Source organism: Notolabrus celidotus, chromosome 13 (assembly GCF_009762535.1).
Source record: "Notolabrus celidotus isolate fNotCel1 chromosome 13, fNotCel1.pri, whole genome shotgun sequence".
Taxonomy (NCBI): domain Eukaryota; kingdom Metazoa; phylum Chordata; class Actinopteri; order Labriformes; family Labridae; genus Notolabrus; species Notolabrus celidotus.
Window position 1 is genome coordinate 32,039,732 of NC_048284.1, and position 15,535 is coordinate 32,055,266.

General features: G+C 42.0%; 1 protein-coding gene across 1 annotated transcript in view; it reads right to left on the reverse strand.

Annotated features, from left to right (window-relative positions):
• Positions 1 to 5,075: 5,075 nt before the first annotated feature.
• Positions 5,076 to 15,535, reverse strand: part of mcm9 (minichromosome maintenance 9 homologous recombination repair factor) — a 28,888-nt gene continuing 18,428 nt past the window's right edge. The window contains exons 12-15 of the mRNA XM_034699378.1: positions 14,689 to 14,892; positions 13,509 to 13,591; positions 9,587 to 9,732; positions 5,076 to 6,598 (exon numbers count right to left, since the gene is read on the reverse strand). Coding sequence (XP_034555269.1) covers positions 5,173 to 6,598; positions 9,587 to 9,732; positions 13,509 to 13,591; positions 14,689 to 14,892 — 1,859 coding nt within the window. The 3' untranslated portion in view covers positions 5,076 to 5,172. The remainder of the gene's footprint in view (positions 6,599 to 9,586; positions 9,733 to 13,508; positions 13,592 to 14,688; positions 14,893 to 15,535) is intronic.

Sequence of the window (15,535 nt, forward strand, 5' to 3'; positions counted from 1 at the left end):
GGACTGGGGTAAAGTCATTTTCTCTGATGAATCCCCTTTCCGATTGTTTGGGGCATCTGGAGGAAGGCTTGTTCGGAGAAGACGAGGTGAGCGCTACCATCAGTCCTGTCTCTTGCCAACAGTGAAGCATCCTGAGACCAGTCATGTGTGGGGTTGCTTTTCGGTCAAGGGAGTGGGCTCTCTCACAATCTTGCCTAAAAACACAGCCATGAATAAAGAATGGTACCAGAACGTCCTCCGAGAGCAACTTCTCCCAACCATCCAAGGGCAGTTTGGTGATGAAGAATGCCTTTTCCAGCATGATGGAGCACCTTGCCATAAAGCAAAAGTCATAACAAAATGGCTAGGGGAACAAACATTAAGATTTTGGGCCCTTGGCCAGGAAACTCCCCAGATCTTAATCCCATTGAGAACTTGTGGTCAATCCTCAAGAGGCGGGTGGACAATCAAAAACCCACAAATTCTGACAAACTCCAAGCATTGATTATGCAAGAATGGACTGCCATCAGTCAGGATTTGGTCCAGAAGTTGATTGACAGCATGCTAGGGAGAATTGCAGAGGTCTTGAAAAAGAAGGGTCAACACTGCAAATATTGACTTATTGCATGAATTCTGTGTAATTCTCAATAAAAGCTTTTGATACTTATGAAATGCTTCTAATTGTATTTCATTATACCATAGAAACATCTGACAAAAACACCTAAAAACCCTGAAGCAGCAGACTTTGTGAAAATGTAATATTTGTATCATTCTCAAAACTTTTGGCCATGACTGTAGGTTTGAAAAGGATTTGCAAATCATTGTATTCTGTTTTTATTTACATTTTACACAACGTTCCAACATTATTGGAATTGGGGTTGTATATAAACACTGTAGATTAATACCAAAGACATCGAAACTATGAAAGAACATATATGGAATTATTGAATGAACCAAAAAGTGTTAAACAAAGCAGAATATGTTTATATTTTAGATTCTGTAAAGTAGCCCCCTTTTTCCTTCATGACAGCTTTGCACAGTCTTGGTATTCTCTCAGTCTGCTTCATGAAGTGGTCTCCTGGAATGGTTTCTAATGAACATGAGCCTTGTCAAGAGTTCATTTGTAGAATGACTTGCCTTCTTAATGTGTTTGAGACCATCAGTTGTGTTGTTCAGAGGTAGGGTTAGTACACAATGGATAGCCCTATTTGACTACTGTTGTAATCCAGATTATGGCAAAACCAGATTATTTCATAGTTTTGATGTCTTCAGTATTAATCTACAATGTGGAAAATAATTAAAATAAATAAAAACCATTGAATGAGAAGGTGTGTCCAAACTTTTGACTGGTAGTGTATATATGTGTGTGTGTGTGTGTGTGTGTGGGGGGGGGGGGATTAGCATAGCCACATAGCTATATGTTCATAGCTGTAGCTGTAGCTGTAGCTGTAGCTGTGTACCAAGACACACGTCGACATACTGATAAATAAAACAACAAGAAACACTAAATCTATGACCAATTGTTCAGAAAGGTCCTGCTACAGGCGCCTCTCCATCAGGATCAGATTCAGAGGGTTGAAGTAACGCGATCTCTGAGCAGCCGTGTATATTCAGCCAACATGTAAACATTAGATCAACGTGCTGGAGAGCCGAGGCACATCCACTTCCTGAGGGGGCGTGGTCAGAGAGAAAACAGAGTGTTCTGATGAGGAATGAAGAAGAGGACTTTTCAGGCATGCCAAAATCTGATTTCAAAGTGTTTTTTTGAGCATAAACTTTAAAGACATGTTTTGGGGACCTCTTAGACCAATATATATTGATGAAAAAAGCGTGATATGTCCCCTTTAAACATATGTGGTGATTCAAAACATGATGTGACTGTAGCTTGTTCTACAGCAGACATTTGTCCAATGTTATTTCTGAGCCGTGCAGCACACTGGTTTATTGTCCCACTTTAGATCCAGGTCGGTTGCATTTGTAATCCGGTTTGTTGCAAAATAACAGTTTCAGTGAAAAAGAGGAAAACTAACGTAAGAAAGCTGCTAAAGTCTAATATTTACTTTTCTCTGTCTCGTAGTCGGATGCTGCCGTTGTGAATCATACATTGTCTTGTTCAGAGCAGCCTCGGATGTAAGCATGCTGTACTGCACACACACCAGTTTTGTGGGTCTCATACAAGCAGCAACCTCTGGTCTCAAAGTATGAAGCCCATGCGGTAGTGTTATAAACTGCAGTTCATCGAACGTCCACTAGAGGCTGGCTGCAGAAACACCAGAAACCACATACACACCAATTCAAAGAAGACGATCTTTACAGCAGAAATAAACATGTTTACAGCCTGGTTCAACATAGCTAATTTCTTTATCGGCACACACTGTATGGGTGGGGGGATTTTTTATAACATGACGTTCAGAAGATATTAAGATTACCAGTTTTGCCTACTTTAGGACATGACTGACTTGATGACTGGCAGGAACACTGTAGCTGTTGGCGAGGAGGCTCAAAGCCCACCTCTTTACCTCACATTAGCTCAACAGAAGTTAGGTTGAGTTCAGCATTTCCAATATGTTTCCCCCCGCCGATTGGCTTCAAAGCAGCGCTTCAGAAACAGATGGGTGACGTCACGGATACTATGTCTATTATTTATACAGTCTATGGTCTCATACAGCAGAGCTTGTAAAGAGATTATGAGTTTTAAAACAATGCTAGCTGGATTAAGTTGAATGGATTAAACTTTTGAACTACTTATATTTGTTAAATAAAAAAACAGTGTGCAGCTCAACTCTCTTATCTCTTGTGAAACTATTATCAAGGCAAACACAAGTATCGGATATGGACTTGGTCTCTGCAAATATTCAATATCTCATATCCGATCAGGATCGGGGGCCAAAAGGCTGAACAGGACATCCCCAGTTTGTTCAAAACAAGAACAGGATTTTTAGTTTTTGTATTTTGGTTAGGAGAGGGATGGAGAGATCAGGAGGTCTTACATCCATGTACTCACTGCTTTACTGAACATTAAAGGTGACATATTATGCTCTTTTCATCAAAATACATTGGTCTAAGAGGTCCCCAAAAAACTTTGAAATCAGATTTTGGTCTGCCTAAAAACCACTCTTTTTCAGCCCTGCTCAGAACAGGCTGTTTTCTGTGTCTGTGCCTTTAAATGAGAATGAGCTCTCTGACCACGCCCCCCCAGGAAGTGGATGTGCTCTCGGCTCTCCAGAACACGTTGATCTAATGTTTACATGTTGGCTGAATATACACGGCTGATCACAGACCCGCGTTACTTCAACCCTCTGAATCTGATCCAGAATCAGATCCTGACGGCGAGGCGCCTGCAGCAGGACCTTTCTGAACCATTGGTCACAGATTTAGTGTTTCTTGTTGTTTTATTTTTCAGTATGTCGACGTGTGTCTTGGTACACAGCTACAAACATGTAACTATGTAGCTATGCTAACTAGCGCTAGCACTTTTCCATGATAAATAAAAATCATCCATTAGATCTTCAAATCTGCAGACGTGGGGAGTAAAACCGACCTTTGTGTTTATTAAGACAGCCTACAACTAGCATGCCTCCCTCCTAAGCTCCTTGTTAGCACACATTTGTGCAGGTAATGAAAAACGGAGGGGGCATTCAGTATTATTTTATACAGTCTATGGGCTGAACAAGCTCCGAGCTCTGACTCCGTGACAGACCGGATATTGTTGTTACGTAACAAAAACACTGAAGTCTGAAACGGCTCGTTTCACACACATTTACAGAAAGGTGGAGAAATCAAAACAGGGGCAGAATGGATTTTTTTCATTCTCGGGGAGTTTGTAGACATGCCAGGGACACATATTTCAGGTAAAGAACCATTAAAAAGTCAATTTTGCATGATATGTCACCTTTAATAGAACCAAGAATTATGACCACATCACGCCTGTTTTAGCTTCGTTACATTGGCTGCTAGTATGTTTTAGAACTGATTTTAAGATTTTATTGGTTACTTTTAAAGCACTGCACGGTCTCGAACCAGTTTTATCTCTGACGTTTTAACACCACACACTCCACTGTGCAAGCTGCGATCCTTGGGGAAAGAACTGCTGGTGTTTTCAGTCCAGGCCTCACAGCTGTGGAATTAACTGTCGGAGGAAAATAGGTCGACGGACTCTGTGCTTTCTTTTAAGTCATTGCTAAAAACGCACTTTTATCAGAGAGCATTTCCTGATTTTATTTGATCAAGGTGTTCTGCTTTTATTTTGATTGTACTTTGTCTTTATGATGTCATGTTCTTTTAATAGTTAAGATACTTGCACTAACTGTATGGTCTTTTAAAATGCTCTTTATTTTGCAGATGTCCTTTGAGGCATTGTAAAGCACTTTGTAACATAGTGTTCAAAAAGTGCTCTATAAATAAAGATTATTATTATTATTGTTGTTGTCACAGACTATACAGAACAGCTCAGGTGAAGCAGTATGTAAGATACAGTGTCGAGAAGGCAGCACAGGATGCCTTGGATTAAATCAACCTGCAGTCTGTACCTCAGAGATTAGCTGGTTGTCCAAAGCGATGAATCCTGACACCTTCTCTGTAATCTATTCAGCCTTTTTGCTTTTTTATCCTTATATATTTATCCTTCCTTTTCTAAGTCCAGAGTTTGTTGCCTCAGCGGAGCAGCCTTTCCTCTGTTCCTTTGTGAATTCAGTTGCCTGTTTAGTTTCATGAAGTTGCTACCACTACCACCTCATCACACTGGGTTTGCATATGTGTTTGTTGGACTTTTTCACCTTCTAGTTTAAAGTATTTCCACACTGCCTACATTTACATCCGAGACTGCTAATGCTAATGCGACAGACTGTCCTGTGTTTGGTTTATGTTTTCGCCTTTTGAGCCGTATGTCCCTGGAGAGTTACAGTAGAGTGTGTAAAGCAGAGGATTTTTCTGTAATGTGTCCGGTGGTGCACATGTGATCCAGGTCTGTACATCCCTAGAACAAACTCATATTTCTGTAGACCAACAGTGAATGTGTGTGGATGTACAGAGGTCCCGAAGTCCTGCAAAGTGATTGTTTTAATCTGAAGGGCCAGGTTAATAATCTAGAGTGCACGGGCGACCCAGAGATATCTGTTTATTTGAAGGCCACAGAAACAAACTAAATCACACATTTCATTGGAACATGATTTTCTTGACCCACCGCAGATGATTTCAAATTTTAGCTCTCTTTGAAACCTCCTGGTCCCAGTCTGTGTCAAGGACATCATTACTCAAATCCACAGAGCTGAACAGAGAGAACGCACTAGAACTCCTCTGAGCACGACCCAGCTCGAAACACTTCCTCTTTCTCCCACAGACCGAGCTCTGAAAGTCTCCAGGACTGTCCTTCGGCGTCTGAAACCCAGACGTGCTCTCATTTGGTGACTCTGGTTTCTGTCCTGGGTTCAACAGACCTTTGATTTTGTCTATGACGGTCACAGGTTTGGTTTTATTCACTGCAGAGGAATTTTCTTGATTTGTGACCTTTTCAGTCTGAGCTAACTCTGCGTGTTCATTCGAGCTGCTGAAGGAGAATCTGGAGAGTTTAGCGAGCGTTGAAGAGGCCACGGTGGACTTTATGTCAGCACGGCCCTTTGTTCTATCTGCAGTCTTTCCCCGAACCAACTCCTCTTCATCCAGCTCTTTGGAACAGAAACTCTCCTCCCACTCGAAGCTTTCCTGTTTGTCTTCACCTTCAGCTGGTTTCACTTCATCTCCTCTTTCTTCCTTTCTTTCATCCAGAGCTCCCACTCTGTCGCTCAGGTCGTCGCTGCATGCTGCAGGCCTCATCTTCCTTGGTTTAAATGTAAAATGTGAAAATTTGGAGCGTAGTTCTTCTCCTGATTCTTCCTCAGCTGCCTTCTTCTTCCCGAGCGCTGCACTGATGGTCTTCTTCCTGTTCTTGTCCCTCCCCTCTTCCTTCTCAGGACCAGCGCCGGTGCTCAGGTGATCTTCAAGAGGGGTCCTTGCGGGGCCAGAAAAACCTGATGATAGTGAGGTGGTCCTATGAGATTCTGAGGTTGAGTTAGTTACATGTTGCGCTGCAGACTCCGCCTTCTCTCCTCCTCCTCCTCCTCCTCCTCCTCCTCCCTCTGTGTCCAGCTCTTGGTGAGGATGACTTAGCTCCTCCAGTCTCCGATACCTCAGCTTCTTTGAGACTTTCTGGAACACGAACCTGGAGGACTCTGGATTATCTGTCCTCTTCTCCTGGGCAGTAGCTCTACCTTCTTTAATGTTTTTGCTCGTTATGTGTTCTTCTTCTGAAGCAGACGTAACGTTATGTAAAACACCATCACAGTTTAATGCTGACCCACTGTTACTGACCTCATCCTTCTCAGTGGGACTCATTGGCTCTTTTCTGACAGTGGAAATGTCTGAGTCCAGGTTGACCTGAGTGGATGTGATGATGGGTGGGGCCATGTCATCGGGTGACACTGATTGGTTGATGGAGTTGAACCAATCCAGGCCTCCTTCCACTGTGACATCATCCTTTCTGGTGATGTTATAGCGGTGTGTGTTGTGGGCGGAGCTTGCGTCTTTGCTGTGAGGCCGCTGATCATCAGCAGGTGGAGACCCTTGTGAGGCGTCGTTCTTCAGCCTGGAGAACAAAGAGAGGATGTTAAAGCAGCAGGAACCCTACTACATGTTCAGTTCTGACCAAAGCCTGACTTAATTTGCACAACCGCTGTTTTGCCGTGTCATCAATGGCAAATTTGCTTCATGGGGTCCCTCAGGGTGCAGTTCTGGGCCCAACACTTTTTTCAGTTTACATGCTCCCCCTTGGAAATATAATACGTAAATATAATGTTAATTTCCATTTTTATGCTGACGACACGCAACTTTACCTCCTCATCAGAGCTGGACAAGTGTCTTGAAGAAATAAAATCATGGATGACAGACAACTTCCTTCTACTCAATAACAATAAATCAGAAACCATTCTAATTGGCTCATCATGCTCAACCTAGATAACTCAGCTATCCCCGTAAAAACATCAGCAAGGAATCTTGGAGTCATATTTGACCAGGACTTGAGTTTTGAGCCACAGATTAAGAAAGTTGTCCAGTCCTGTTTTTATCAGCTCAGAAATACATTGAAGATCAAGTCCATTATTTCATCCAAAAACTTAAAAAAACTCAATCACGCTTTTATTTCCTCCTGCCTTGACTACTGCAACTCACTATACTCCTGTCTCAGTCAAAAATCAATCCACCGACTTCAGACAGAACAAAATGCAGCAGCTCGGCTTTTAACTAGAACAAAAAAAAAATTCCAGCATCACCCCAATTTTAGCATCCCTACACTGGCTCCCTGTTGTTTTTTAGGATCGGTTTTTTAAGATACTTTTAATCCCGTTAACAGCACAACATGGACTCGCCCTCAATACATTCCTGAGCTTTTATCCCCCCATAACCCAGGACACAGTCTGAGATCCTCTGGAAGTGGGGGTGTGCAAAAATATCGATACTACGATATACTACAATAAACATACAGCCGTTCTAAACAGATTCTCTCTCAAAAGCCTGCTACAATTTTGATTTACAGAGTCACTACTTCAAGCCTCCACATGATGGCGCTTAGCATGAATAAGAATGGGTGCTGCGGTAGAGTACTCTTTGAAAGGATATAAAAAGAAGAAGAAAAAGAAAATGGTGCAAGGTGGAGGATTAGCAGAGAAAAACCATGAGAAGAACAAGTGAAATATGCACCGACGAATCCTTTTCAGCAGTGAACTTAAAACACACCATTTTCATGCATTCTAGGGTCCTACAGCTGGCAAAGAGACACTTTGGGAACTGCTCCAAAAACGAAAGTGAAAGTTAAAAATTGCCCTAGCGGCAGTGAACTCTAAATGACCCAGTAACATGCTGTCTGCGTATACACGTGCTGACCCGACCAAAACATATAGTGAAGGAATAACAGTTTGGGGGCCACAAATAGGCAGCCGGGGGCGCCAATTGAGGGCCTCTGTCTTAGACCATATGTGCAGTAGATACTTTGTTTTACTTGGCTGTCGTTCATGTGAAATTGATTGACAATGTTTTGTAATTCCTGTGAAATGGATTCAGTGCAGTCAATATATTCAGAATTTCTTCAATGACACATATCGTGATGTATCGTGGATGATATTTCTTGCAATATATCGATTATCACAGAATCGCTGTATCGTGATGGTATTGTTATCATGGGCAAAATATCGTGATAGTATCATATAGCGAGGGACCTGGCGATACCCAGCCCTATCTGGAAGTGCTCTGTAGTGATGTGTCGGTCGCGAACGATCCGACTCTAAGAGCCGGCTCTTTGAAGTGAACAACGGGAGTCGGCTCCTGACTGGGAGCCGTTTTTTTTTTTTCCCCCTCGTCTTTTTCTGTGAAAGCATCACGTGATTGGTCAAGACATGGTGGCGTCTTGACCAATCACGTGTCTACATTGAGCAGAACGGGGAGGGGAGGGGTCAGAGACACACACAGCACAGTGAGCACACCAACAGGAGGGAGACGAGAGGGAGAACATGTGCGACAGAGAGAACGCGCTGGAAAGGTGAGAAAACGAGTGACTGCAGAAAACACAGAAAACTTTAGACACATTTAAAAGGCATAGACTGTTTAAGTGTAGACTGTGTAAAGTGAAAGTGTCATCAATTAGGCTCCACAAAAAACCTGCAAAGGCACATTAGAAGTGTCTGTGAAGGTTCTCAGTCATCCAGGTCATGGACATTAGAACTGTTTATCCATCAGTGCAGCAAGTGAAGAATAAAGACAGTCAAGGTAACCTGCTGTTAATGAAGGTGTTTAAAAGTTTATAAATAATATACAGACATCAGAGATTGGACCTTTTTGTCTAATTGTGATGAGTCTTGTTTTTTGTACTTTATAATTTAATTTCTGTAACACTCTGCTCCATGTTGAGAATATAAATAAAGCCTTTTAAATTATACACATTTCATATAATGTATGTTTTTTACATTAGTAATTCATTTTACATATAATTTTACATTATTTTAGGTAATACAGTCATTCAAACAAGAAAAAATCTGAGGAGCCACTTGGGAGCCGAAAGAGCCGGCTCTTTGTAGTGAGCCGAGCCAAAAGAACCGGCTCTCTAAGAAGAGCCGGAATTCCCATCACTAGTGCTCTGCTTGCTGTTCCACGGTCTAGACTAAAAACTAAAGGGGACAGGGCCTTTGCTGTCAGAGCCCCCCGACTGTGGAACAGCCTGCCAGAGGAAATCAGACTTGCAGAGTCAGTCCCTCATTTTATTTCACTACTCAAGACACACTTTTATCGTAAACCTTTTATTTTGTGAATTTATTTTAATCTTTAACATTTTACCTCTCTATTGTGTTTTTATTGTTCTTGTGAAGCCATTTGTTACTTGGATCGAAAAGTGCTATACAAATAAAAGGTATTATTATTCATAAAAATGAAGGCTTAAGTTGGTGTCAGGAATGAGACCGCACATTGTCACAAACTTGACTTATTAACAACAATAAAAAGATATGAAACATCCTTTAAGCAGTGATCAGGTGGAGGTGATCCACAATCCATTACAAACAGTTGAACTAAGACTCAACAGCTGACTCACCTGGCCAGTCTGCTGGTCTCTTTCTGCAGCAGCTGAGGGAGGTTGAGCCCCTGCAGCAGAGTCTGACACTGAACCTGATACTGCTCACAGGGCTCAGCGGGGAACGAGGTGAGCAAAGCGTTCACGTTTCCCAGCAGAGCTCCGCCCTGAAACAGAAGAGGGACGTGAGGATACAGACCGCAGCAGAGCTCAGGAAGACAAGAAGAGGAGACCCACGGAGGAGGAGGAAGAGTTCATGTACGTCATACATCATCTGTGCTTTAACATAATCAGCCGAGTATGAATCAATGCTTAGACCAAGCAATAACACTATTATTCAATACTCCCATTCAAAGAGTGTCCTGATACAAACCGCTGCAGGAGTGACTCATGGGCTGAACCTTTTCATGCACTGCAGTTGTTTCTGACACATTTTTAAGGTTCTGTTATCTCACAGGTACAAACATCCTACAATGACCCAAAGCAGGCGTGTAATGGTACAAACTAGGGATGTGAACAATGAATCAAGTATCGATTAAAGCTGGGGTTGGTAATCAGATTTAGATCCACTTTTTGTTATACTGGTTAAAATGATCTTTATGTCCTGATGGTAATCAATACATAATGTGTTCTTAAAAAAGCGTGAGAAAAAAGCTGCTATCTACAGCCAGAGTAAACCTGGGAACATTTCATGTTTGTTTGTGTTTTTAACTTTCACTATGATAATGTTTTAGTGTTTTCTTACCGCTGTTTGAGATATGAGTCGACGTAGTGCAAAACATAAACGATGGGCTGAGGACCGGTTAGAGTCCTGAGGAAATGCTACAAAATTGCTTCAAATTCATGCTAGTTTTCCGTGACTACCAACCCTAGCTTTAATTGATTGTTAAGAAATTGTTTGAAACACGCATTTTTTTTCATTTCAAATTTTCCATCACATGAAAAAAACATCATGTGGTCTCATATTACTTTAAACAGGACATTTCCCCACCTTTAGATACAAAGCCAACAGACTGGTGGGAATTGCTCGTACACTTTGTTTGCAGAGCAGAAACATCAGAGCCGTCTGAGCTCTTCTGCAGCTGGACTGATTGTGACTGGGTTGCGCTCCCGGCTGAAACCTGACTAGAGATGGGCAATGATTTTCGAATATTCAAATATTCGTTCACTTTGTAAAAAACGAAGAGTTACTTTGAATATTTTCTCGTTTTAAAAGTACATTTTTCATTGTTTTTACCGGTGCCTGGTCGAATACGGTATTCCCGCCAGACGGTGGCTATAGAGCGTCTTAAAGCTGTTTGCTAACCACATTAAGTAACACAAGAAGCAGAATGCTAACTGAATTAAATAGCAAAAGAAGAAGAAAACAGTAGCGACAGTCGCAGCGATTTTCTCCAGAAACACCGACATAAAGGTCGAGACAGACACCGTCAGTGCCCGCAACAAGCAGCACCTCGTCCTGCTGCTGGTTAACGTGACTGCCTCACAAGTGGGCTGTTACTGGGACAGGTGTCGGTGTGTGTGTGTGGGCCAATGATTATCGAAAAGTATTTTGGCTTGAAATGCCCATCCAGTGTTTCCCCTAGGTTTACAGCCTTGGGGGGTGTTTCAGACAGACTTTACCACAACTTTCTTTCTATCTATCTATCTATCTATCTATCTATCTATCTATCTATCTATCTATCTATCTATCTATCTATCTATCTATCTATCTATCTATCTATCTATCTACCAAGTACTAACATCCTCAACATTTCACTCTTTTAACACTTTTGCTTTTGTAATATCTTATGTTAAATAATCTAGCCTGCAGAAAATTCAAAAGAAAACATTCTTCATGTGAACGCTATATCTAATTCTCATATTGCACTATTACGATGGTCCCTGAATGCACCTGCAGTAACAGGCGCTCTGGACCTCTGGACAGACAGTCAGCTCACGGCACTCTTTGATGCCAAGGAGTTGATCCAAACTTACTAAATGTGTCTGATGTATCACCAACTGGATCAACTGGATTAAATCAAGCTCTAGATGCAGAGCTTTTTACAGTGAGAGCGGCAAAAACATTAAATATTAAACAGACGTCCCCGGTTGTGTTTTTGTCCCTAACGCACACCGGGGGGTAAAAACCCTCAATGAAGAGGAGACTGGTTCATAAAGCACACCTGCTGCAGGTAGAGACCAAGCTAACACTGCGCCCCTCCAATAATAACTCAGCCTGTCACAGGAATGCATAGCTTTCATTTCTTAAGATTAGACGCACAGCGAGGAAAATATGAACTCTTATTGTACGACGGTCCTTCTTAAGTTTTCATCTGAGTTTGTATTATCAGTGATGCACTTTAGCTCGTCATAGTCTCATTTTCGTCTTGAAAGATCGAGTTGTAGATGAACATTGATCGTATCGTTGTGCTGTGATGTGTGTATGTGAGCGCACGTGTTTGTGTCTGTGTGCGCATGGAGCGGAACGCTGCCATGTGATACAGAGAGCAGATGATCATAATGACATCCCGTCATGTAAATAAGAGAAATAACAGAAGGATATTTAGTCTGTTTAATAAAAGAACAAGTTTAAGACCTGATCTATAAGAGAGGTAACCCTCAATTACTTCTGCTGTGATCTGGCGCTATATAGAAAATAAAATGTTCTGAACTTCCAAGAGGGGCGGCTGCCGCTGTTGGGGGGGCGCCCCGCCCCCCCTGTATAATGGTAGGGGAAACACTGCCATCCCTACACCTGACCACGTACACATGCTCATTTTTTTCTAAATAAGAAAGAGTAGGCAGAAAACTAGACTGTGAGTCTGAAATATGTTTCTGTTCAGTTCTCTTATTGCAGTAAAATCACAATTAGTAGACTGAGCCTTCACTTTACATGACTGTATGTCCACGGAGAATCTTTTTTATGAGCCTGATCATTGATACTCAGCGTGTTGAACTTGTTACCCGTATTAAATCCCGTCAGTTATGTGCATTTTGTTGTTGTGGAAAATATAATTTAGGGGGAAACCAACGTATTTGGCATTGTTTTTGACATAAGAAAACTAAAAAAATTGTATTGATTAATCAATAATTGATCGTTAACATTTACAAAGATTTATCACGAAGAACACTTAAAATTTGCATCCCTAGTACAAAGAATTTTCAACCCTGTACGGCTCATTTTTGCTCCAGTTCCAGAAAGAACTAATAGAACTTTTACGCAGCGTCTACAGTGCATCATCAACAGTTCAGGCTTTTAGGTCTTCCTCAAATCTCTTTTTATAACATATCAAATGAAACATGATTTAAAAAAATATATATATATTCAAATAAACTAGAACCAGAAATAAAGTAACATAGGGTCCAAAATTAACACCTGCAGAGCACCAAATGCAGATACTCAGTTGGTGAGTAAATTTCAGGCCTGTTTGTCAGATAATGGCTCAAATATTTGAATCTAATATCCATGTCATGAATTCATAACTGAGCTGAGGTTTATTGTGCTCTAATGCAGCTGCATCTTCTCTTTCCTGCTGCTCGAAGCTTCAGGGACAGGCTGACACAAACACACGCACACAAACACACCTACAGGAATGGATTTTATGGAATCAAGACTTTGGGACAGGGGTTCCTAAAAGTGGCTCGTCTTAGTTTGTTTTCTTCCTGAATATATTTATTTTTTTCCCTCACAGATGACGCAATCTACACAAATTTATCAGTGCATTCCCCGCTCGTTGTGCCCCTCCTACTCCTCATTGTTACGGACACACACACACAAACAAACTTAAGTCTTTCAAAAAAAGGGTATACGGCTCTATATCACCGTTTTTATTAGGAAACAGATGAGAGAGGTTATGATGTTAGACAGAGAGGTCACGATGAATTTAATGTCATTAGCAATAATACATCTCACAGTAGTTTAATCTTATGTTGATTAAAGTTTGTTGTTGTTGTTTGTTACCTGCATGGAGCACTCCATCACAGAGACAGCCATGACAGCATCCTCTATGGTCACCGTCTCTCTGCACATGAGCCTGGCATGAGCTGGAGAGTCAGACAGAAGTATCAGTCAGTGATACATTTAAGAATACAATCCCATTCCTATAATTTGAACTCACACTGACAGGGTTCACTTCCACATTTTAAGAAATAAGCCACAACTGTCTGCATAAAACCTGTAACGTCAAAGATCCAGCAGGAAAGATTTCAACAAAAGGAGCATTTCGACCAAAGAGTTCTGAGGTCACTGAATCAACACGTGAGAGGAGATAAGCGCGAGTAGCAGCGACGTTTCAACACGGCTTTAAAAACGCTTTTAATTCAAAAAGCCGTGGCAGAGATCGGCCGGTGTTTTGGTTTAAACAGCGACCCTGTTAACTGGAGACTTTCAGCCGGATGCATCCCTCATAAACGTCTTTAGACGATCATTAAATATCTGATGAGGATATTTTGAAATCTTAATAAAAACTAAACTAGTTTGCATTCCCAGGAACTCCCTCTGTGTTTCAATAGCTGTGTAAACTCCACAAACACTGACACGTTCAGCTGAAGGTCTCCAGTTTACAGGGTCACTTTTAAAACTGGAACACCGGGAGAGACGCATTCACGGTGGGCTGAGAGAAGGCTACTGTTACAAGCTGCTAAATCAAGAGAATCACAGCTTCTTCTTTTGAAAAGTACACACACATACAACAAAGATAGAACAAATAAAAACTAATGAAAGAAAGAGAAATCAAGTGAATCACAGATGTGTGTGATGTTATTGTGGACGGCGGGCGGAATAAAAACACTGCAGTTAATCTACCAATCAGACACGTTCAGCATTGCAGACCCTGCCCCCCAAAAGTCCTTTGAAAAGTACTACCCCCCTAGCAGGGACTTTTTAGGGGGAGATTAACTACCCCTGAACTAAATTTAGACCCTGGGCCCAGCGGTTGAAATGCACGTAGTTCAGGGGTAAAGTTCCTGCGGTCGAAAAATGCCTTTCGTCCACGTCTGGCCCTGGTCTGGACTTTCACACACAGTTTCACCACATCGTGCAGAAATAGTGTGAACACAGCAAAAAGAACTCCCCATCATCCAAACATTACGCTCACAGGTTGAGGTAACTTCCCTCAGGTTTTCAGAACACCCCTCCTCACCTTCAGCAAGTCTGCTCAGACTCTCCAGCATGCGGATGGTGGTTCTGGCAGCGTTGCGGCCATCGCTCTGTCTCTGCAGCTGGTAGTAGCGTGTCAGGATGCTGTTGGCGTCCTCAGACAGCTGCGGCTGAAGTCGTTTTATCACCATGAAATATGCCTTCATCTTCTCCATGGACCACAGGCCGGAAGACTCTGCAGGGAGTCCTGAGGGAACACAAGAGCACTGACATGTCAGGACTTCCTCCATGGAGTTGTTTTTGACCGAGTTCTCCAAAAGAAACACTTAAGAGATGTTTGAGGGAATGTATATCAATCTATTCAACATCTGGATCAGAAAAAAGACAAAAGGCATTTTTCGACCGCAGGAACTTTACCCCTGAACTACATGCATTTCAACCGGAAGAAGGAGGGTCTAAATTTAGTTCAAGGGTAGTTAATCTCCCCCTAAAAAGCCCCTGCTAGGGGGGTAGTACTTTTCGAAGGTCCTGGGACTTTTGGGGGGCAGGGCCTGCTATGCTGAACGTGTCTGATTGGTAGATTATCTGCAGTGCTTTTAATCTGCCCGCCGTCCACAATAACATCACACACATCTGTGATTCACTTGATTTCTCATTCTTTCATCAGTTTTTATTTGTTCTATCTGTTTTGTATGTGTGTGTACTTTTCAAAAGAAGAAGCTGTGATTCTCTTGATTTAGCAGCTTGTAACAGTAGTCTTCTCTCAGCCCACCGTGAATGCGTCTCTCCCGGCGTTCCAGTTTTAAAAGTGACCCTGTAAACTGGAGACCTTCAGCTGAACGTGTCAGTGTTTGTGGAGTTTACACAGCTGTTGAAACACAGAGGGAGTT